This window comes from Aplysia californica, unplaced genomic scaffold (assembly GCF_000002075.1).
Source record: "Aplysia californica isolate F4 #8 unplaced genomic scaffold, AplCal3.0 scaffold00212, whole genome shotgun sequence".
Taxonomy (NCBI): domain Eukaryota; kingdom Metazoa; phylum Mollusca; class Gastropoda; order Aplysiida; family Aplysiidae; genus Aplysia; species Aplysia californica.
Genome location: NW_004797482.1, coordinates 326,806 through 348,251, shown reverse-complemented (window position 1 = coordinate 348,251; position 21,446 = coordinate 326,806). Strand labels below are relative to the sequence as shown.

The 21,446-nt window shown below is 40.6% G+C and overlaps 1 protein-coding gene across 1 annotated transcript in view; it reads left to right on the top strand.

Moving 5' to 3' along the window:
* LOC101845471 (rotatin) overlaps positions 1 to 21,446 on the top strand; it is a 91,526-nt gene that overhangs the window by 13,745 nt on the left and 56,335 nt on the right. Inside the window, exons 17-29 of the mRNA XM_005099409.3 lie at positions 314 to 482; positions 1,834 to 1,933; positions 2,970 to 3,073; positions 3,687 to 3,813; positions 4,355 to 4,451; positions 5,538 to 5,597; positions 6,328 to 6,528; positions 6,949 to 7,170; positions 8,110 to 8,367; positions 11,142 to 11,213; positions 12,196 to 12,330; positions 12,681 to 12,756; positions 15,717 to 15,845. Of these exons, the coding sequence (XP_005099466.1) occupies positions 314 to 482; positions 1,834 to 1,933; positions 2,970 to 3,073; positions 3,687 to 3,813; positions 4,355 to 4,451; positions 5,538 to 5,597; positions 6,328 to 6,528; positions 6,949 to 7,170; positions 8,110 to 8,367; positions 11,142 to 11,213; positions 12,196 to 12,330; positions 12,681 to 12,756; positions 15,717 to 15,845 (1,750 nt within the window). The remainder of the gene's footprint in view (positions 1 to 313; positions 483 to 1,833; positions 1,934 to 2,969; positions 3,074 to 3,686; positions 3,814 to 4,354; positions 4,452 to 5,537; positions 5,598 to 6,327; positions 6,529 to 6,948; positions 7,171 to 8,109; positions 8,368 to 11,141; positions 11,214 to 12,195; positions 12,331 to 12,680; positions 12,757 to 15,716; positions 15,846 to 21,446) is intronic.

Genomic DNA, 21,446 nt, shown 5'->3' with positions numbered 1-21,446 from the left:
AACAAAGTTGAGGTTCTTTATACTTTCTCTGTTTACTGTGATTGTTTTTTTTGTTCTACAGTCAGTCTCTCCAGCCCAAATACTGCTTGTCCACTAGTGATCCTATATACTATAGCAGGGCTAATAGAATATTTCCGAGCCATTTAAGATTCTTTCGTTGGAAGTTTTTAAAAGCTTTTTAGGATAGTGCTTAATGGTTTTTTGTGTTGGTTTTTTTTTAGGGAAACTTTGAAGACTTAAAAAATTATACTCTTTGTCCATCCAGTCGGCTGCCACTGTTTTTGAAACTATGAATTAATTACACTATTTTCAGGTTGAGGGCTCAAGCATCAAAGCACGTCCGATGGTTCCTTAGCAACGAGCAAGACACTGAAGGCAAGATGCCTGCCACGGGTGACCTTGAGCCAACAAAAATCGACTCGTGCCTCATCCTGAGCACCCCAGTACTCATTGATGATGATCCAACTCGCTCTGTGTTCACTGTAGGTAGCTTTTAGTTGCTTATTATAGAGTCAAACCTGTCCTAGACAACCACCCATTGCCGTTGAGAAAAGTGGTCATCTTAGACTGGGTCAATATGTGAGGCTTTGTGGTGAAATCAGGCACTCGTCAAAGTAATGAAATAGAAGAAAACGCCGTATTTCCACAGGCAATTTTTTTTTCGATTTTTAGTTTTTGGCTCAACACTTTTATGACTATGTAAAATCATATTTCTGTGTGAATTTTACTGGAAAAACGTTGATTAAAGGCACAAAAAATGTAAATTTTCATTTCTTAAGAATTCTCAAGATATGGAAGTTGCCAAACTTTAGCGACCATTTTTCTCGATAATTTTTACCTCTGAAACCAGGTGATTCCCACCTCCTTCAATGGAAAATATCTCGACTTCTATTCTAGAAAGGTGGGTATATTTTTCATTGAATGCAAGGCAAATGAGCAAGCTTTAAGATGATACCATTAACTCGACGTGCCCAAAAATTGTCGAGCGCCTGATTCCTCTACATTGTGACCCATATGATATATAGAAAAACTCTGAGGGCAGTGTGATGTGGTCGTTTGTGTCGAGGATTGTCTTGGACAGGTGGTTGTTAAAGCAAGTTCAACTGTACATACACTGAAAAAAGATCTCTGTTTTGAATAGTTATGGATGATTTTGTAATAATGTGGCACTTTGATTCTGTATATTTTTTTTATTTTCTTTATTTTTTTTCAAGTTAAAGAGAATGAGTTTGTTCGTAATTCTCTGTCCTTTATGTTTAACAAGGTAAACTGGCCTGCAAATGTTTGTATTTGTCAAGCGACCTTTTGAGATATCAGTTAAAAGTCCTACAGTTGATTGTAAATATGTTATGCCCCCATTGACACACTTTAGATCATAATTTAGAGGATAGGGAGTTTCCAAAGTGGGGGATATTAACATGTCCTTAACACAGTAGAATAGTAAATGAGCTGATTTATTAATGTCATGCTCATACTGTGCCGGAACAACATAGGGGGAACTGCTGCTTTTTCTTTCCTCATCCTTACAATTGTCATTTTTTTCCTCTACTTCTTTTGTATGTTTGTCACTCTTTTGTGAACTGCTATTTGCGGGGTGCCTTGATAGTGGAAGCAGACTTTGTGTTGTTGAGGCTAGAGAGGTGAGTAGAGTAAGCCTGATTCCCTGCTTGGACTTCTCTTTTGACATCTACCCCTTGACACTCATATGACCTTATGCAGTTCGAGCGCCGTAAAACTCTACAAAAACAAATAGACAAACCTTACTAATACAAACAAAACAGGATAGGGATTTTCAGTTAATTACGGTTGTGTTTTCTCTGTGTTGTGTTGCAGGAAGAAGGCATGAAGCAGGTGTTTGACATCTTCACAGCCGACCCCGTGGACCCGGGGGTCAAGAAGTCCGCGGGTGAACAGCTGGCAATTATGTTGAAAGGTGAACACACAAGTCTCTCTTACAAAGTGTTCGTCATTCAGAGGTGGTTGGCGGGTGCTCTAGTGTGGTTTGCTCCTTCTTTCCTATCAAACATCTATTGTCCTGTTCTCTCCTCCTTCTTTTTTGTGTATGTTACTCCCTTGTAACACCTCTAATCTTTAGCACTTATTTGACCTTATTGTGTTGCAAGTGCCGTGAAACTGTTACTAAAAAAAAGTTCGGAGGTGCTAGTTTTCTGGATAAAGGACAAGTCTGGATTTCAGAAATTGTCTGATTTTTGCCCAGAATTCAGACCGACCATTTAAAAATAGTCTTGATACAAAGTGTATTAGATAATGTGATCCAAAAATGTTGAGTCCCTGTGGGCTCGTTTCCATAGGGTCGGAAAAGTTAAGGAGTTTTGTACATTGCCAGCTACCACCTCTGTTCGTTAGTGTTTTTGCTTTGTTAAAAAACTTTGTTGGACTTAACAGTCATGCTATTTTCAAATATTTTGTTTATATTTGATCTATCCAGGGTTTTTTTTTCATGTTGTGTATAGTAAGTTTATAAGTTACACTTTTTCTGTACTTTTGTCAAATTTTTGTTGTTTGCATTTGTATCTCTTCCTGTCAGTTTTTTGGTCTTTTTTGGGCCAGGACTGAAATTGATAATCAATAATAACCAGTAAAAGAATGTTTTGACCCCTCCTTCTGTGGTGTAATGGTTAGACGTTTTGCTGTTGCCCACTAGAGACCGGATTCCTATATCTGATTGGCGTGAATTGTTATTGAGTATTTTGGACGTTCTGATTTGATGCTCAACATGGGTTGGCCCCGACTGGTAGAGTGGAAACCTGCCTCCTACATGTTCTAAATTGTGATGATGGAGGCATAAAAACACCTACGTTCAAAATTTTTTTCTTCTGTTATTTTGTGTCTGGGCATGTTTTTGTCCAGGAAAAATCTGTTTTGTCTCAGTACCTCTCTGAGACATACTATGAGATGATTTTACATCGTGATTTTGTGCAAATAAAATATCTTTCCCACAATCCTAGATCCTCACCTGCATGCCTTGTTCAAGAGCCATGGCGGGGTGGAAATAGCTTGTTCAGTCATCCAACAGTCTGTTGTGAGCACAGCGGAGGAGGCAGACAGCAAGGTACATAATTAATTTACTGTATTACAATCTGATATGTGTTGCATCTTTTTGATAAAGAAGGGTGTTGTGTGCAGTGTTCTTTGTCTTTTCTTTTCTTTGTCAATGCTTCCTTCTTAGATTGTTTTAGTCTTTTTTTCTCTTTGCCTTCTTTTCTTTTTCCTTTTTAAGAGGGGGGGGGGGGGGAGTGTTTCCTTAAAAAACGAACAAAATAGTGTATCACAAATCTCTCCATTCTCCCTTTGGTCTTACTTTTTTAAAAATAATGCAACAGAATGAATCAGCCGAGAAGAGAAAAAGATGCACAGCAGATTTAGACTGTGGAATTTGATTAGATTTATCCCTCAACTTACTTCTTTCTCTTATCAGTCTAGATTTGGGGATGGTTGGCGGGTGCTCGGGTGTGGTTTGCTCCTTGTTTCCTATCAAACTTCTATCATCCTTATCTCTCCTCCTTTTTTGTCTTTGTTACTCTCTTGTCACACTTCTCATCTTCGGCACTTATATGACCTTATTGTGTTGCAAGTGCCGTAAAACTCTTACTAAAACTGAAAGTCTTGATTTTCCATAACACTTTCATCACTATTTTTCGTCTTTTTCATTTCTAAATGTGTAGCAAAAGCCTGATACTGTGGCCGTCCTGCCTGCATGTCTGTCTATGTTGCACAGCTTGGCGCGCTACGACTACACGCTGCGTCACACACTGTCTCGAGATAGCGAGTTGTACCACTGTTTGGTCAGAGGTAAGCCGCTTCTGGGTTGTTGTTTTTCTAGTGTCAAAGAGAGCCGGGATTTTTAAAAATTCCTTTGTCTGGGGTGTAAAATGCCATATGGGGTTATAGAAAACTTGAACAAGGTTTTGCCTGGTCAGAGGTAAAAAGCTACCGTCCCTGGGTTTTTTTCTAATGTCAAATAAAGCCATGATTTTTTTTTTCCTTTGTCTGGTCAGTAAAAAGCCATATGTGGGTTATAGAATAATTTAACAAGTTTTTGCAATATTTTTAAATTTACATTTTGTTCTTAGACCGGATTGTGTTTACTAAATGTTCACCTTTTTCTTCTCAACAGTGTTTACTAAATGTTCACCTTTCACAACTTACCAGTGTTTACTAAACATTCACATTTACATTTCTCCACTACCCAGTGTTTACTAAATGTTCACCTTTCTCTACACACCAGTGTTTATGAAATGTTCACCTTTCTCTGCACACCAGTGTTTACTAAATGTTCACCTTTCTCTACCCTCCAGAGTTTACTAAATGTTCACCTTTCTCTTCTCCCCAGTGTCTTTGTTACACCAGTCGCAGGAACAGATCAAGTCGGACGTGTCTCACATTCTCACCTTGCTGCTCTTTGATGAGGTGGCCAAGTTTGACATTGGGTCAGTGCAAGTTGTGTTTGATTCTGACAGTGGATGCGAATTCGTCTCTTCTGTGTTTTAGTTTTAGTTTTAGTAGAGGGTTTTACGGCGCTCGCAACTGCATAAGGTCATTTGAGCGCCATCTGTGTTTTATGTTGAACCTGTTTGTAAGATCTTGAAAAAGGTGTGCACCTGCCAAACCTGTTAATAAGATGTGGATGTGCAAGAATGTGCGCTCATATAGAACTTGTGATTAAGATTTTCAAGAAAGGTGTGTTTTTAGTTGATTCTGATAGTAAGATTTACAAGAAAGTTGAAATCTTATGTGGATTTGTGAAATCTTTAGGTTTTAAAACCACAGTCAATATTCTTTTGCCCTTTTACCATATAATATGCTCAGAGATAGCTTTTGTGAAAATGTTGTACAGTTATGATTTCAAGGCTATTTCTGTAGAAATTTAAGAAATGGCTTGAACTTGCAGCACTGACAAAAAATGTATAGTGAAGTGCTTAAGGCACCTCAGCTTAGCAGGTTATTTTTGTTTTGCCCATGTAAAGATTGCCTGCATAACTTAATATCAATTATCTCATCTACTGCTGCTCTATTTCATAGTAATGAGTGTGCTCAGTCTCCGTTGCTGTTGATGTCCCCCCCCTCTCTCTCTCTCTCTCTCTCTCTCTCTCTCTATCTCTCTCTCTCTCTCTCTCTCTCTCTCTAATCTCTATGTCTCTCTCTCTATCAAACTCTCTCTCTCTATCAATCTCTTCTCTCTCTCTCTCTCTCTCTCTCTCTCTCTCTCTCTCTCTCTCTCTCTCTCTCTCTCTCTCTCTCTCTCTCTCTCTCTCTCTCTATCAATCTCTCTCTCTGTATCTATTAATCTCTCTCTCTCTCTCTCCCTCTCTCTCAATCTTTCTCTCTCTCTTTATCTGTCTCTCTCTCTCTCTCTCTCTCTCTCTCTCTCTCTCTCTCTCTCTCTCTCTCTCTCTCTCTCTCTCTGTGAGTGTGTAATTAGTGTGCACAGTCTCTGTAGCTGTTGATGTCTCTCTCTGAGTGTGTCAGTTTGACAAAGCTTGGCCTGTTCTCACGGCGTCCATTCCTTCTTCCAGGTCGGGTCAAGCCAACGTCCCAGGTACCAGGTTCAGCCTGCCTGCACAGGTCATCAAAAGGTGAAAGCTTTATGTCAAATTATTTACTTGTGTTATTGTCATGATGATAATGATAATAATGTTTATTGCATTTACATAGTGCTCAATCTATGCACTTAATAACTATTATGACCCCAGCAGGTTTCTAAAACACTCTGGAACATTCTCAGTTTCCATATAGTGTGAGCAGCTTATTGGGCACTCCAACACTAATAAACTGACAAAACCTTTTGTTTTCTTCAGCCATTTACCTATTCCTATAAAGTGAGGAAAATTCGCCTTAAGTGCCTTTTTCAAAGATAAAACGTCAGGCCGCCAACTGGGTTTGAATTCATGACCTTTTGGTTACAAACCCAACAGCCTAACCACTAGACCTCCGACGCCATGTCATCTATTGTCGTTATGGAAGAAACTGTGTTTGCTGCTCAAACAAAAATCCTAGTTCAAATGTCTGCCTCCGCAGTGACCCAAACAGATTACGTCTTCATTTAAAAACTCATGTGCTCGAAATACAGCAGAGCGTGTCTTTCAGCAGCAGGACAAACCAGCCATAGACAATGCTGTTTTTGAGAGAACTGCGGCTGAAAATTCACCTACGACAAACTTTCAACTGTTCACAACCATATGTCACAGACATAGAGACACTAAAAAAACACACAAAAAAACGTGTATTGTGAGATGTGCTTATGTTTGATGGATAAGATAAAGCTGACCTGCTCTCTGTTCCTGTTTTTCTACCCTCCACTCTCAGATACCGACTGCCGTTCAAACCAGCGTGTCACCACATCAGCAGCCCGAACGCCGCCAGTTTGCCGGACCCAGACACAGACGTCATGGCACTGAGCGGGCCGCGGGAGATGATGCGGGCGGCCTGGAACGTGGCCTGGCAGGGCGGGCTGCACCAGCTGCTGGATTCTTTCAGCACGCGCCTCTTCTCAGACACTGCCTCAGAGTGAGTGGACTCGTTGTTTGGCCTGTAGTTTGCAGACATGTCATGTCAATTTTCCGAGTAAATGCAGAAATCGAAATTCAGAAAATTGTGCGTATTTTGCCTTTTTGACGTCTATTCTACCGTGCCGAGGCCGAGCGACGTATCTACACTTTTTATGATTTTGAGTTACATTGGAAATATGGGCATGGCCCTTCGGTTATGTCTGTTTGTCATAGTGAAATATCCTATATGTAGTGCAGATACGTCTTCCTGCCTTTGACACAAGATGCAGAATGGGTATAGGCGTCCATTTAAATGAAGATACAAACATTAATCATTTTTGCAGATATGTCGGTCTGCCTTGGCACGGCAGTATTGTGTGGGTGTGCTTTTCCTTACTCAAACTCAAACTCTTTATTCGTTCCTTCCGCATATATATAGGTTCAGCTCTTCCCTGGCCCTGAGCCCGATCGACCGGACAGTGCTGAAGACGTCGTCTGTGTCGTGGATGCTACAGGCCAAGGTCAAGGCCATCGAGGAGGCCTCGTCACATGGCCAGGTGGTCGCCGCTTTGGACCGGATGTCGTCGTATGTCACGGGGGTCAGGATACCCGTGGTGTCCGAGTTTTTCTGCTCTGCTGACTGGTACTCGGCCTTAGAGAAGTAAGTGGGAAGGGTGAAGAGAACTTGTGGTTTTGTGTGTTTGACTGTCCCCGTCGTTTTATGCAAGAAAAATTCTGAAATTATGCAAACTGAGCCCAAAAATGTGAAATTATGCGATTCTGTTAATGTTAACAAAGAACGATAAAAGAAAATAATCAGAAATTGTGCAAAAAATGATCAAATTTTGCTAAATTATGTGGGGTGCATAAAACCATGGGGACAGGTTTGATGAGTGCTCTGATGTGGTTTGCTCCTTCTTTCCTGTCAAACATCTATCATCCTAATTTCTTCTTCTTCTTTTGTTTGCATGACACTATGTCTATTATGTGGCACTTATGTGACATATTTGTGTTACAAGTGCTGTAAAACTCTTACTAAACTATCGGATGGTTGGCAGGTGCTCTGGTGTGGTTTGCTCCTTCTTTCCTATCAAACATCTATCATCCTTATCTCTCCTCCTTTTTTTGTGTGTTTGTTACTCTCTTGTAATGCGTCTTATCTTCTTCACTTATATGACCTAATTGTGTTACAAGTGCCATTAAATTTTTACTAAAACTAAAATGAACTTGTGGTTCTCTCTACATGAATGAAACAGAGACAAAGAATACGATAATTGTCTGCTTCTTTTCTCTTTTTTTTTTTTTTTTCATAGGTGACTTTTTAAAATTTTCTTCTTCTTTCATTTCTTTTTTCTTCCGTAGTCAGCTTCTCTTATTTTCTTCTGCTATTGCCATCTACTTTTTTCATTTCTCTTACTTCCATCAGCTGTTTCTCTAATTTTCTTCTTCCCTTTGTAGTCTGCTTCTTTTATGTTTCTCTTCTTGTTTTTTTATTTTCTCTCTCTCTCTCTCTCTCTCTCTCTCTCTCTCTCTCTCTCTCTCTCTCTCATTACTTACTTTTATTTTTAAAAATGTTTTTTCTTCTCCCATTCTGCCACAGGTTCCTCCAAGTCACCCCGTCCTCTGCCTCCGACCAGTCCCTCCTGCTACAAATCCTCCGCTTCATCAGCGCTGTCCTGCGCTGCGTCTCGCCGCGTCTCTCGGCCTCAGGGCCATCTACTCTGCCCTCCCCTCTGTCGTGGTTGGTTGAAAAGTTGTACCAGCCCAACAGCCCTCTGGTCAGTCTCATGGCTCGTCCGTTCTCCGCGGCTTCCTCGTCGTCTCCTGAAGGGGGCGAGTCTGGGAGTCATGTCAAGAGGTTAGGAAAAAATATGTGTGGCATAGTGGTTTAATTAGGTGCTCGTCAAAGTAATGTAATTGAAGGACTCGACAATTTTTCCGACTTATATGCAAGAGAGATTGGCATTTTGAAAATCAAAAGCGAGACAAATGAACCACTTTTAAGGCAATACCGATAACTTTATATGAGCAATTGCCAAAACGTGAGACTCTCTTGAGACTCAGTGGTGCAAAAAAATTTTTCTTACCAATTTGACTCTCTTTTCTGTCAGTCACAGATTGACATTTAGTGCTCATATTCCTAGAGTATCAGAGCAAGGAGATGTACGATTTTGGAGATATGGGTCTATTGGTTTGGCAACTACTGTATTTCTTGTATGTAACAGTGATGACAAAAACAGATAAGCAGCAGGGCAAATTATGAACTTTAAATTCCATTTGTTTAGTAAACAAAGACTTTGTTCACTATGAACTCCATTCATAATGGTAATATGAATGACAAGCTTTGTAACAATGACGCAGTGCACAGAACATGTCATCATTGTTATGTACAAGAAAGGAGGACATTATCATTGACAACACATCACAATAGTGAAAGGCTGTACAAATACAGTTATCAAAGCCTCAGTACCAGAAAAACACATGTGTAAAACAATTTTTAAATTAATATGAGGCAAAAGCACAAAATCAATTGAGCTGACCTGTACATAACAGTGATGACAAACATGACTTGTACATAACAATGATGACACAATGTACAGGAAAAGACAAAAGTCTTGTCTCCAGAGAGAAAAACGCACTTTAAGAATTTAAAAAAAACCAGGAGAGGTTTCTTTTGCTTTGAAACAGATATCAGGTCATTATATCAAAGACAGTGGACGATCACAATTATATTGCTAATTATGACAAACAGTACTCGTACATAACAGTGATGACAAAACATACTGGGAAAAGGTAAAATCATGCCTACAAAGAACAAATTTGCACTAAGAGATACACAGATCAATAAAGGCGTATTTTGCTTCTAAATGAATCTTGCATGTATGAAATATATGTTGAAAACTTATTGATATTAGCAATGATGACAAATATTACTTGTACATAATAATGATGACACAATGACACAATGTATTGGAAAAGGTATATCATACCAACAAAGAACAAATGTGTATTTTTGAGTTAGACAGATAAACAAGCACATGTTTGTTTATTTGTTTGAGTAAAGAGAGCACACATTACTTAAAAAATGTTTGCTCTTAGGACAATGTAAGTTCTAGTACGTCAGTCAGTCTTGTACGGCTGCATGACGACACCCCAAACGTCATCACTGAGCACAAAAGCTAATTCTTTAACCACAGAAATGATCCATCTCTCGAAGTTTGTTCACACATCACACTCTTGTTCCAGGAATCCAGTGTAAACACCGCAATTTCACTAAAATATTCAACAGAGTAGCCTAAAAACACGCAAAACAGCACAGTACGTCACATTCAACGCAAAATTCTTGTGCGTCACCGGACGCTGAAGGCAATGACTACTTTCGTTTTTCTGTTTCCCCCGTTGCTTCCGTTGTTCTGGGGAAGCGGGTAAGGGGAAGTCACTCAAGAAAACAATTATATCCGGGCACTGTTGATGATCCGTTCAAAACAAAAGTGGGCGAAATTCGGACTTCCGGTACGTCGCAAATTGACGACAATAACGGCGAATGTAAAACAGCCGACCGAAATCGTAGATCTAGGAACCCGATGTTCATTTCGCACATCGCGGCTTTTGAAGTATTGAATAAACAACGATAGACAAAAAGATTTAACCAGCTACAGTGGTTCTACTGAAAAATAATGGTGTTTTCTGAAACACCTAGTCCGTGACGACACGACAGATGCACAAGTAATCCGAATTGTTCGTCTATTTGCAAACAAATAAACCGATTTATTGAGCAAGTTAACCTTTCCCAATGACAAATAGCATAGGATCAAAGCACACGTAAAAAAAACCCACCCAAAAATACTAAATTTTGGACATTCTTGGAAGTTTGCATTGGTGTGCTCAAAATGACACTCCAGGAATCAATAAAAAACGAACATTTTTGGCACAAAATTTACAAACTCAAGATTATAAAGCTGACATGGGGTCTGAAACTGCTAATGCAGGTTCTACATCCTATATTTGACGTGTGTATAAGTTTTGGAGGAATAAATACTAATGCATCACATTTTATGCACACTAATGTGAGATGTGTGTGTTTTTCCCCACGTTTTGGCAATGGCTCATATGCCCAAATATTGAAAAGCGCCTGATTCCAGCACACTGTGACACATTGGTGAAATTATATAGGTTTAACACCCCTAGCAACACTATAGCTGTTTGAGTGACGGGATCTTTGATTTTACTGTTTGTCTCAGATAGGACTGTCAGGGGCGAAGTGTGTACATAATCAAATAATCGTTGCTTCCCTTCCATAATGTGGAATACATTGTTGCATTCAGATTCTCCCACAGACGTAGGCATTATAAATTTCAATAGATTTTCATGACTTCAACAGCGTGTCATGTGCAAAACAGTCAAGTGTTTCTTTGATAATTTAATACCTTATTGTGGCGTTGGTGGCTTAGTGGTTAAGCTCTCGGACTCGGCTCTTGGACTCGCAACTAAAAGGTTTTGGGTTTGAATCTCATCAGGGTCCTGACGTTGTGTCTGTATTGAGTTGCAAATGCCGTAATACTCTTACTAAAACTAAAATGCTTCAGATGTGTCTCTTAATGTCTGTGTTACCTTTTCTCTCTCTCTCTCCAGGAGTCTGGATAAGGAGCTCCTTCACTACATCACCAGCATCAACAACCACTTTCCGTATCAGTTGTGTCAGAGGTGAGAATTCATGCTACTTGTATTCAAAGTTTGCTTAATCTTCATGTTTTATAAATCTTTGTCTTATTAACAAAGTGTCGAAGAGTTTTATTGTGGGTGGTTGGCGGGTGCTATGGTGTGGTTTTTTCCTTCTTTCCTATCAAACATCGGTCGTCCTTATCTCCCCTCCTTCTTTTTTGTGTTTGTTACTCTCTTGTAGCACTCCAAATCTTCAGCACTTATATGACCTTATTGTGTTGCAAGTGCCATAAAACTCTTACTAAAACTTTAAAAAAGACATTTGTTGTCCTTATCTCTCCTCCCTCTTTTCCTTGTAAGTTACACTCTCGTGTCACCTGTAATTTTCAGCATTCATATGACCTGTTTTTGCTGCAAATGCTGTAAACTGTTTGGAAAATGTAAGAGTCTTGGTTTTGAATTTTGTGTGTGTGTGTTATCAGCTTTTTTAACCACTTGGTGTTCTTGGATTAGAAAAATCTCATTCCCTTTGTTGAAGATGTAGAGGCAGTTGCAGAAAAACAGGAAATGCACATAAAAGTCTATTCCAAACAAAAGTGGACCACCCTGATTTCAAATGATCTTTCCGTTTCTTTTTCATTTTTCATCTTCTGTTGCCGTTAAGCGTTCAAATGATGAAATGATGTCATCCTTATCTCTCTTCCTCCTTTTCCTTGTATGTTACTGTCTAGTAACAAGTCTAGTCTTCGGCACTTATATATGACTTAATTATGAAGCAAATGCAGTAAAACTTTTACTGGAACTAAACTCTTTGGCTCTCTACATGTGGATGGTTGGCCCGTGCTCTGATGTGGTTTGCTCCTTCTTTCCTATCTAGCATCTATCGTCCTTATCGCCCTTCCTTCTTTTATTGTGTTCGTTACTCTCTTGTAACACCTCTAATCTTCGGCACTTTATGACCTTATTATGTTGCTAGTGCCGTAAAACTCTTACTAAAACTTTACTTTTGGGCTGTCTTCCTCAGGGCCCGGCCGGGTCAGGTGAGGGGAGACCTGGTGCGCAAGTTGCAGCATCGGCTCAACATCACAGACGCTCCCCATTTCTACAACCTGGCCTCTTTGGAAGGGACTCTAGCCTGTCTCATGCACGTCACTGCCAGGTAAGAATGATGATGATAATGATAATAATAATAATAATGATGATGATGATAATAATAGTATAATAATAATAATAATGATAAATAAATAATAATAATGAAAAATAATAATGATTATAATAATAATAATAATGATGATAATAATTACTATGATGATGGTGATGATGATGATAATAATGATGATGATGATGATGATGATGATGATTTTTCCCTATCACACGATCGCAAGAAAAAGCACAAAAATTGATAGATTGAATATACATCTGGCTCAGAAGGTTCTCAATGTATACTAATGACATGTTGCTCTCATCTGTTGTTTCTATCGTTGATTTTTCTTTTTTTTTCCTTTTCAGGCCTGGCTGGTGCAAGCAGTGCTCCGAGCTGGATGCCACTTCCCTGTGCTCCCAGCTGCTCAACAGCCTCCTGGAGGTAAGACAACCGCGGGAATTCCCACAGTTCATTCTACACTTTGCCATCACAAGGCTCATATAGTTAACACTTTGCCGTCACAACTCGCCGATCGGCCACGGCCATGTTTACCACCCAGTTTCTTTGGATTTTCCCCAAACATGTTACTATACCCCCTTTGGGAATGGCTCAAAGACACTTCAGTCAGTAGCACCGCCCTGTTTCTTTGGACTTTCCACGAAATTCCCTTGCCTTTGATGGCAAGGCTTTTACTATATGAGCCTTGTGGTGGCAAAGTGTTGAAGCCCTTGTCATCAAAGGCCAAGGCATTTTGGGGGAAAGTCCAAAGAAACTGGGTGGTAAACATCGGTGATCTGCGAGGTGTGACGGCAAAGTGTTAGAACCGGAATTGTGTCTTTTCCTTCTTCTCGGTTGGTGTTTTTTACTTTTGTCTTTGTATTGGTTGGGGTGTGTGTCTTTTTCTTCTGTCTTTTCTTCTTTTGGATGTTTCTTTTTTTTCTTTTGGGTGTGTGTCTTTTTCTTCTGTCTTTTTATTCTTTTGGGTGTTTGACCACCCATTATCAAGGAAAAAAGTGGTTGTCTTAGACAAGCGTACGTCTTAAACAGTGTTATCATATTTTTTTTTAATGCAAGGAGGGAAGTGGGAAGGGTTGTTTTTACAGGTGATTGTCTTGGACAGGTGGCTGTTAGAGCGATGTCAACTGTAGGGTAAAGTAGCTTTGTCAAGGATATTATATCTCTCTCAATAAAGCCAGAGTTGAACTCACAACTTTTTTTTATTGCTTGTTCAATGTCTAAGCACTCAGCCAGAACCTAGACTTTGAATTGGAATGGCAAGTTAGCTAAGCTTACATGATGTGAGCAGACACCTGTTTTATGTTGCCACCAGCTGGCACAAGTGGTGAGCTGACAAAATGCTTAGCTTGTACAAATTCTTTTCTGTTCGACCATCAGACTCATGTATCCTTACGTTCTATGACTCAATGGTGTAATGGTCAGGCAAATTGTAAGGTTATGAATTTTACTCCTGGATTCACCAGGTTCATCATTGTGTTCTTAGGAGATGCTTTGAACACTGGTGATTTTTTTTTTCAATTCAAATGAATGGTGAATTGTGTACTCACATTTAAATGTGGTATGTGTGGAAGGGTGGGAGGGAGGTGGTTACCATTGGTGGGTCAGAGTTCTTTTCCCTCCCTCTGTTGTTTCTGTCTATCCGTCGTGCTTTTTCCCAGAATGAAATGAAGTTTATTGTGTTTCAGTGTGCTTCTCTTTGCTCAAACAAAACTCTAACTTGAAGGGACAAATATTTTATAGAATTTTTCCTTCCTTCTGCTGAAAAGGTGTATCCCATTGAGGCTATGTGTGGTCCTGGGAGGCACGGTCTAAGCGTCCATTCTTCTAAATACACTCAAGCTTGCTCCAATAAGATAAGATAATAGTTTATTAACCCAAAAGGAAATTTTTGTTGGCTGTACAGGACTGTAAAAACACATGCAGGTATACATACAAATTTAAGCTGTATATTACTCTCATTAAAATTCAATATGAAAAGAAAAGTAGAGCTGACAAAATGTACATAATATTACATCAGATGCATCTTTCAACCACATGCAGGAATTTAATTACAAGACCTTTTGAGTAATATAGATAGGCCTACACACTCGAAAGAGCAATACACATTGATGCTTATTCTGACAATAGCCTTATGCTAGATGTTAAAAAACTTCTTTTATATCTTTCTTTCTTTGTTTTTAGAGGTGCATATCTGCCACTGCGTGGTCTTACAATTTGCGTGGAAAGAGGGTGTGATGGGTCGTTTATAATGCTTTTTATCTTTTTTATACTTGTGGTGTTATACATTTCATCAATTCTAGTGAAGTCATATCCAGAGATCTTGCTGGCTTTATTAATCGTTCTGTCAAATTTTTCTTAATCTTTCACCCTACATTTCCCAGCCCAACAGCAAATACAAAATAATAGCACGCTTTCAATCATAGAATGGTATAAAAGGGACATCATCTAATTATTGACTCGAAAACTTGTTAATTTCCTTAAAAGGAACATTCTTGGATTTACTTATTTGTGCCAAAGAGCAGCGTGGAGATGCTAGTCAAGCTTATTATCAATTGTTATTCCAAGATATTTGTAAGAGCTTACCACCTCCATCTCCACATGTCCAAGACAACCACCTATTCAAGCAATGGCTATATCCCACTTCCACAGTTGTGGTTTTTTTGTTGTTGTTTTTTTCTCCTATGTTATAACGCCACACATCCCTTTGACCCATGCTCTCCAGCTGGCGACAGAGAGATGTCTCTTTCTTCCCACAACACCCAAAAAGGGTATAAGCGGCGGATAAAAGTAAAGTAAAGTATAACACCACTATCCAGGATGTCCGATAGTCAGTCTGAGACAACCACTTTTCTCCTGGACACTGGGTGACCGTCTCAGACAATTTCTACTGTTTGTTATAATGACACTGTCCAAGACATTCACCCTGTCTGCGACGACCACTTTTTCTTCTTGAGAATTGGGGGCCGTTTTGGACAGTTTCATCTCTATTCTGAATGGTGGTGTCGGTGGCCTAGTGTTTAAGCTCCCAGACTCGTAATCGTGAGGATGCTTGTTCGAGGGTTCAAGCCACGGGCCCGACGTTGTGTCTTTGGGAAAGGAACTTTACACGAATTTTCCTCACTTCATTCTGGTGAGAATGGTTACCTGGCCATAGACAGCGAAAGATCTTGTCAGTATGTTAGTGTTTCAGCGCATATAAATGGCTGCTTGCATTGTATGCTTCCCAGGAAGTTGAATTTGTTTCAGAATGCTCTCAGATCTGCTGGGGTAATAGTATAGTTTGTGAAGCGCATAGAGCTTGCTGTTGAGCGGGGATTTGCGCTATACAAATGCTATCTATTTTTATTATTAAAAAAATTTTCAAATATTTCTATTGTTTTCAGGTGGTGTGGTCGTTCCACATTGGGCGCGGAGGAACATCTCGGTCCTTCATGGGGAAAGGTGTGACCAAGTCCACCGCCCTCTGCCTCCGACACCTGGCTCATGAGATGATCAACAACTCCGAGGACCAGGTAAGACAGCTCTTTCTCTTCTAGTTTCGTTTTCTTGAGAGTGTTGCGGCACTTGCTGCACAGTTTGGTCATGTAAGTTCGGAAGTTTTAGAGATGTTAGTAGGTGGTTGGTGGGTGTTCTGGTGTGGTTTGCTTCTTCTTTCCTATCAAACATCTATCGTCTTTATCTCTCCTCCTTCTTTTTTGTGTTTGTTACTATTTTGTAACACCTCTTGTCTTCAGCACTTATATGACCTTAGAAAGAGATGTTACCAAAGAGTAACATATGAAGAAAAGAACGTTGAGGGATAATGATGATAAATGTTTGAAAGGACAGAAGGAGCAAACCACAGCAGAGAGCCTGCTATCTATCCTCCACTCTCTAAATCCAACTATTGCTGCTGACCTATTTAGAGACGTGTGTAAATGCGTTGTTATGGTGTTTCAGCCAATTAAATCGGCCGTAGCTTTGCCGCTGATTGAGCCGTTAAATATCTGAGATTGTCCTTTTCACCATGGAAGAGTTCCACTTCTGCTAAGGCAGACAAGAGGGGTGTAACAATGTTTTGTTTGAAATTTGTTGTTTCTTTCATTCTCAACGTGTGTCGCTCATAAATAAACGAAATATTTTTCACTGGAAAAGTGATAATATTGTACAGAGCTGCCGATTTTCCAGATAAAATTTTAAAATCTGGATTTTGGAATTTGTCCGGTTTCTGCTGGACTTATGGACGATCGTCTTGATAAAAGATCAGACTATAGTATGACCCGTAAATTTTGAGTTTCATTTCCACGGGGTCGAAAAGTTCCGGATGGTTTTTTTTTAACCTGTTGGCACCTCTGTATTAAAGGAGGAGAAAGGTGTGTGTGTGTGCGTGTGCGTGTACGTGTGCGAGTGTGTGTGCGTGTGCGTGTGCGTGAGTGTGTGCGCGTGCGCGTGCGCGTGTGTGTGTGTGTGTGTGTGTGGCTACATCTATCTATATCACCACCTGTGACTTTTAGTGGAGCGTCGGATGTAGGAATAGATCTAGACCAAGGCAGTCTTGGTAATAACCCTGGAATACTTTGATAGTAATGAAAGATACTGAAGCCAGATGTTTCTCTTGGTTTCTGTATCCTGAAGGACGTGAATGTAAGTGGTTTTGTAGGGATGCAGCTTCATATCATCTGTGTCCAACTCTTAAACGCATATCTTCCAAATTAGATCAAACACTTTTGCTCTCCTCCTCCTCCTTCTTCTTCTTTTTGGTCGCATCACTCTTAAAGTCTGGTATCTATCATTATACTGGGCTGTGCGGGAGAACATATTCGGAGACTTCTCCGGCGAGCACCCATGAACTATTCGGAGACGTACTCCCACACACAGATGCACTGCTTTGGGGGTCAAACTGTGTATTGTTTGTTGCAGATCACACATAATGTTTAACTACTAAAACTGTCGCAAATCAATTTTTTAAAGAAAATTTCAAACCTAACAGCAAAATATCAACTTATGGGTTAAAACAGGTAGCCCCCAGATTTCTTAATTGGTCCAGAGGCACAAAGCGTTTTGGTTTGTCTATCTCCGTCGGAGACGTCTCCGGTTAGATACTGCAGGGCCGTCCTGCTCAGTCCATCTGTCGGGTTGTAAAGCTTCTCTGTGGAATGATGTGTTCTACAGTTTGGTCCTTTTTTCTACTCTGTCATATTTTGGTGATCGTACAAGTTTACGTGGTCCCCTCCTCCACACTGTCATATTTTGGTGATCGTACAGGTTTACGTGGTCCGCTCCTTCACACTGTCATATTTTGGTCATCGTACAGGTTTACGTGGTCCGCTCCTTCACACTGTCATATTTTGGTGATCGTTCTAGTTTAAAACATCTGTGTACATGTCGTGGTGTAAATCTTGTGTGGCATGTTCTGACTCTGAAGATAAACACTTTGTTCTTGGCCGGACAGCTCATGGTAGCCATCTGGTGTCTGTGGTGGTTTAAATAGTGTTTTTATGAGAGTTTTCATTTCCATTTAGTTGATGCTTTTTTGGTCTCAAATTATATTATTTACAACTGTAATTACAAATAATGATGCATAAAAAAAACCCAACACTACACAAAATTTTGAACAATTCTGGAAGATAATAAGAAAGAAAGAGCTTTTCTTTTCCCCAAAAAAGTGTGTGAACTAGTTTGTTGGATGCACAGTTAGAGACGGACAGAGGCGATATTGTCGGTGTCATGAGCAATCCATGAAGTCTGTTGGAGTACTTTTTACACCAGAGACTAAAAACTAGTTTTTGTTGCGTTGTTCGCTTCAAGAATCATGAAGAGCTATAAAGTTGTAAGCCTTAACCCTTTCCGTACGCCCTTTGGGTCATGTTATACCCCCTTGGTTGTATTCTTCACATTTTAGATTACTTCTCGTTCGAAGATCTCTTTGAAACTTTCAGTATTTCTAATAAAATTCGTTTTGACAGACTGCTATGCAAACCATACGGATCGGATTAACGAGTAAATTTCCTCTTTGGAAAGTGGTGCCACAGGTATGTATTTTGTTCTGTGGATAACTCACCTATTGTTTTAATAAGAGTTTTACGGCACTTGCAACACAATAGGTCATATAAGTGCCTAAGATTAGAGGTGTTGCAAGAGAGTGACAAACTCAAAAAAGGAGGAGGGGAGATAAATATGATGGAAGTTAGATAGGAAAGAAGGAGCAAAACACTCCAGAGCACCCTCCAACCACTCACTCACCCATTGTGCTGATGTTATGTCTGGGTAAGAGGTTTAAGGCTGCATGTTTTAATCCGAATGTCCTACACATATACGTTTACTGAAAGAAAAGTGGATCGGCTGCCCTTTTACCGGCTTCTGTGTATAAGCGTTGGCGCTTTGCCATCGCATGCAGAATACTTCTGTCCGATTCCTGTGTGGGGAGAATTTTTATCGAGTGTCCCGGTCTTTCTACTTGGAATTTGTGTATCCCTCTCAACGGGGGACCGTGGTGTAGTGATTAGGCGCTTGGCTGCTGCACACAGGAGACTCAAGTCCGATTCCTCAGTGGGGAGAAAATATAGCCGTTGTTAATGTTAGGCATGAGTACGCCCGCCTGACACTGGATTGTTCGGGGCATGTATTTTAATAGTCGCCCGTCTAACTCTGAATTGTTCGGGGCATATATTTTCATAGTCTCCCGCCTATCACTGAATTGTTCGGGGCATTTATTTTTATAGTCGCCCACCTAACACTGAATTGTTCGGGGCATGTATTTTTATAGTCGCCCACCTAACACTGAATTGTTCGGGGCATGTATTTTTAGTCATAAGACTAACTAAGAGTAAGAATAGATCTAGACCTACCTTTCGGGGGTCTCCATTGGCGAAATTTCAGAAAATCTGTTTAAGACAGTCTTCAATAGCTTCACTTACTTAACTCATTCAGAGAAGTGAAAACGTTTCCTGTCTCCTAGGGGATCGAAATTGTGATCGAAACACTGACCCTGAGAAAGAAAGGAATTTAGCAGATGCTGTTTAATGCTTCTTAGGTTATTTTAGCATGTGCCATTTAGCCATTTTAATTCTCAGTGAATACGTACAACACATACAACACTGGATGGTATTGGGTTATTGTTTAGTAAGAAAACAGAAGACGTTTGGTTTTGGTTTGTTTAGAAAAGCTCGTATCGAGATTTATTCCAGCGAGTATTTGCACATCAGATTGTCTTCCTAGCGCTTGCCTTGAAGAGGCCTCTGATGAGTCAAACGTCTACAGAGGAAACAATCCGGCGTTGTTCAGAAACGAGAGGTCATGCATGTGGTCAGTTCCGTTAGTCCATGGCACAGGAGTCGTCAGTCATCCCTCAGAGCTGGTTCCCATGGTGACGAGCTGGTGACGTCATGTGGCCCCTCCCGCAGGCTGGCGGCTCGTCAAGGGAACTCACTCCTCCATGTGGTCATTGTTGGGTGAGTTGAGGCCGTTTATTAGGCCTTAGCACCCCCGACCAGAGCGCCGATCATCTTGGTGATGGTGTCCACGCCGGTAGATGCGGCAGTGGTGGCCACGCTGAGACCGCAAGATCCCCGACACGCGGTGCGGCAGGCAGCAGTACTGGCCAGACCTATGGCGTTGCCTACCAAGTCTCCCGCTGCCTGGGCCGGGCAGTTGGTCAAGCAGTCGGCGAGGCATTTGCATCCTTCTTCACAGATCTTTTTGCAGAGACCATTGGTTGGAGCGCAGACCACAGAGTCCACGACAGGCACCAGCATACACACCTGGTTGGTTGCAGAGCAGCCCAGACCGCACACGTCTGTGCACTCATCGGAGCGTACAAGGGCAACGAGGGCGAGGACGGCCGCAGAGAAGACAAGGAATTTCATCTTGGTTTTCTTGTGGGACGACGTGGACAACGGCTGGACTGTCTGTGAGTGAGTGAGTGAGCTTCAGTTGCAAGGACTCGAAAGTGACGACAACCCCAGAGCACAGACCTTTATATACCGAGTCGGGCCGTAACTTGAGTCACCATTTGCTTGGTGGGGTGAAGGGATGGGGGGTGCGTCAAGATATCTGACACGGCACATTAAAGACCCGGAGAATAAGAATTGGTTATGCTGACACAAACGATGAACGTTAACGTCAAAGGACTGTTTCCTCGGGGTGGACATCGCTGGAAACGACCGTTGAAGCATATATTTAATATATTTATGTGTAATTCAAGATTTCTTTTGTCGTCAGAGTCATGGGGCTAATAGATGGCGTAACAATAGACGGAAAGTTTAATGGCATGTGATACGGTTGTAACAACTGGCAGTTTGTGAGAATGAAAGATAAAAGGAAAAGTTAACTATTCCTTTATGTGGTATGTCGGTATGTACAGAAGGCAATTGTTGGAAGAAAAGGAAGAAGGAGGGGGGGTGGAGTCAGAAGGGTGAGAAGAAGAAGAATTCGGAAAAAAGAAAAAGGAGGAGAAGAAGAAGAAGGAGGAGGAGAAGGAGAAGAAGAAGAAGAAGAAGAAGAAGAAGAAGATGATGATGATGATGTAAAAGACCACTGAGAACAAGAACGAGAACAACAGTAGCAGCATCTCCAAAAGAACGCTAACAAAAACAACACCAATGATAAGGCGAAGAAGTACAATAATACAACTAATATTCCTACTACTGATGGTATTACTACAACTTTGGGGTGTCTTGGAAATGTGGTTATTCGTAACTGACGCCGTGAATGGTTGGCTGGTGCTAAAGTGTGGTTTCCCTATTCTTTCCTATCAATTAATATCTATCGCCTTTATCTCCTCTCCTCCTTTTTTGTGTTTGTTACTCTCTTGTAACACCTCTAATCTCCTCCTTTTTTATGTTTGTTACTCTCTTGTAATACCTCTAATCTCGGGCACTTATACGACCTTATTGTGTTGCAAGTGCTTTAAAACTCTTACTAAAAGAAACAAAAAAGTAACCGACGCCCTGTCTACTGTGACCTACCAGGTGTGTATGCTGGTGGCCAGTCACAAAATATAAATGACCGGGGGAACATTTTGATTGTGGTGTTAAATTGTGTTAATAATAGGTATTCCGGTTTTACATTTTGTCGTGTATACCCTCTTCCGACCACCCTACCCCCCTCTTCGAAAAAAACCCAACCCACAAATG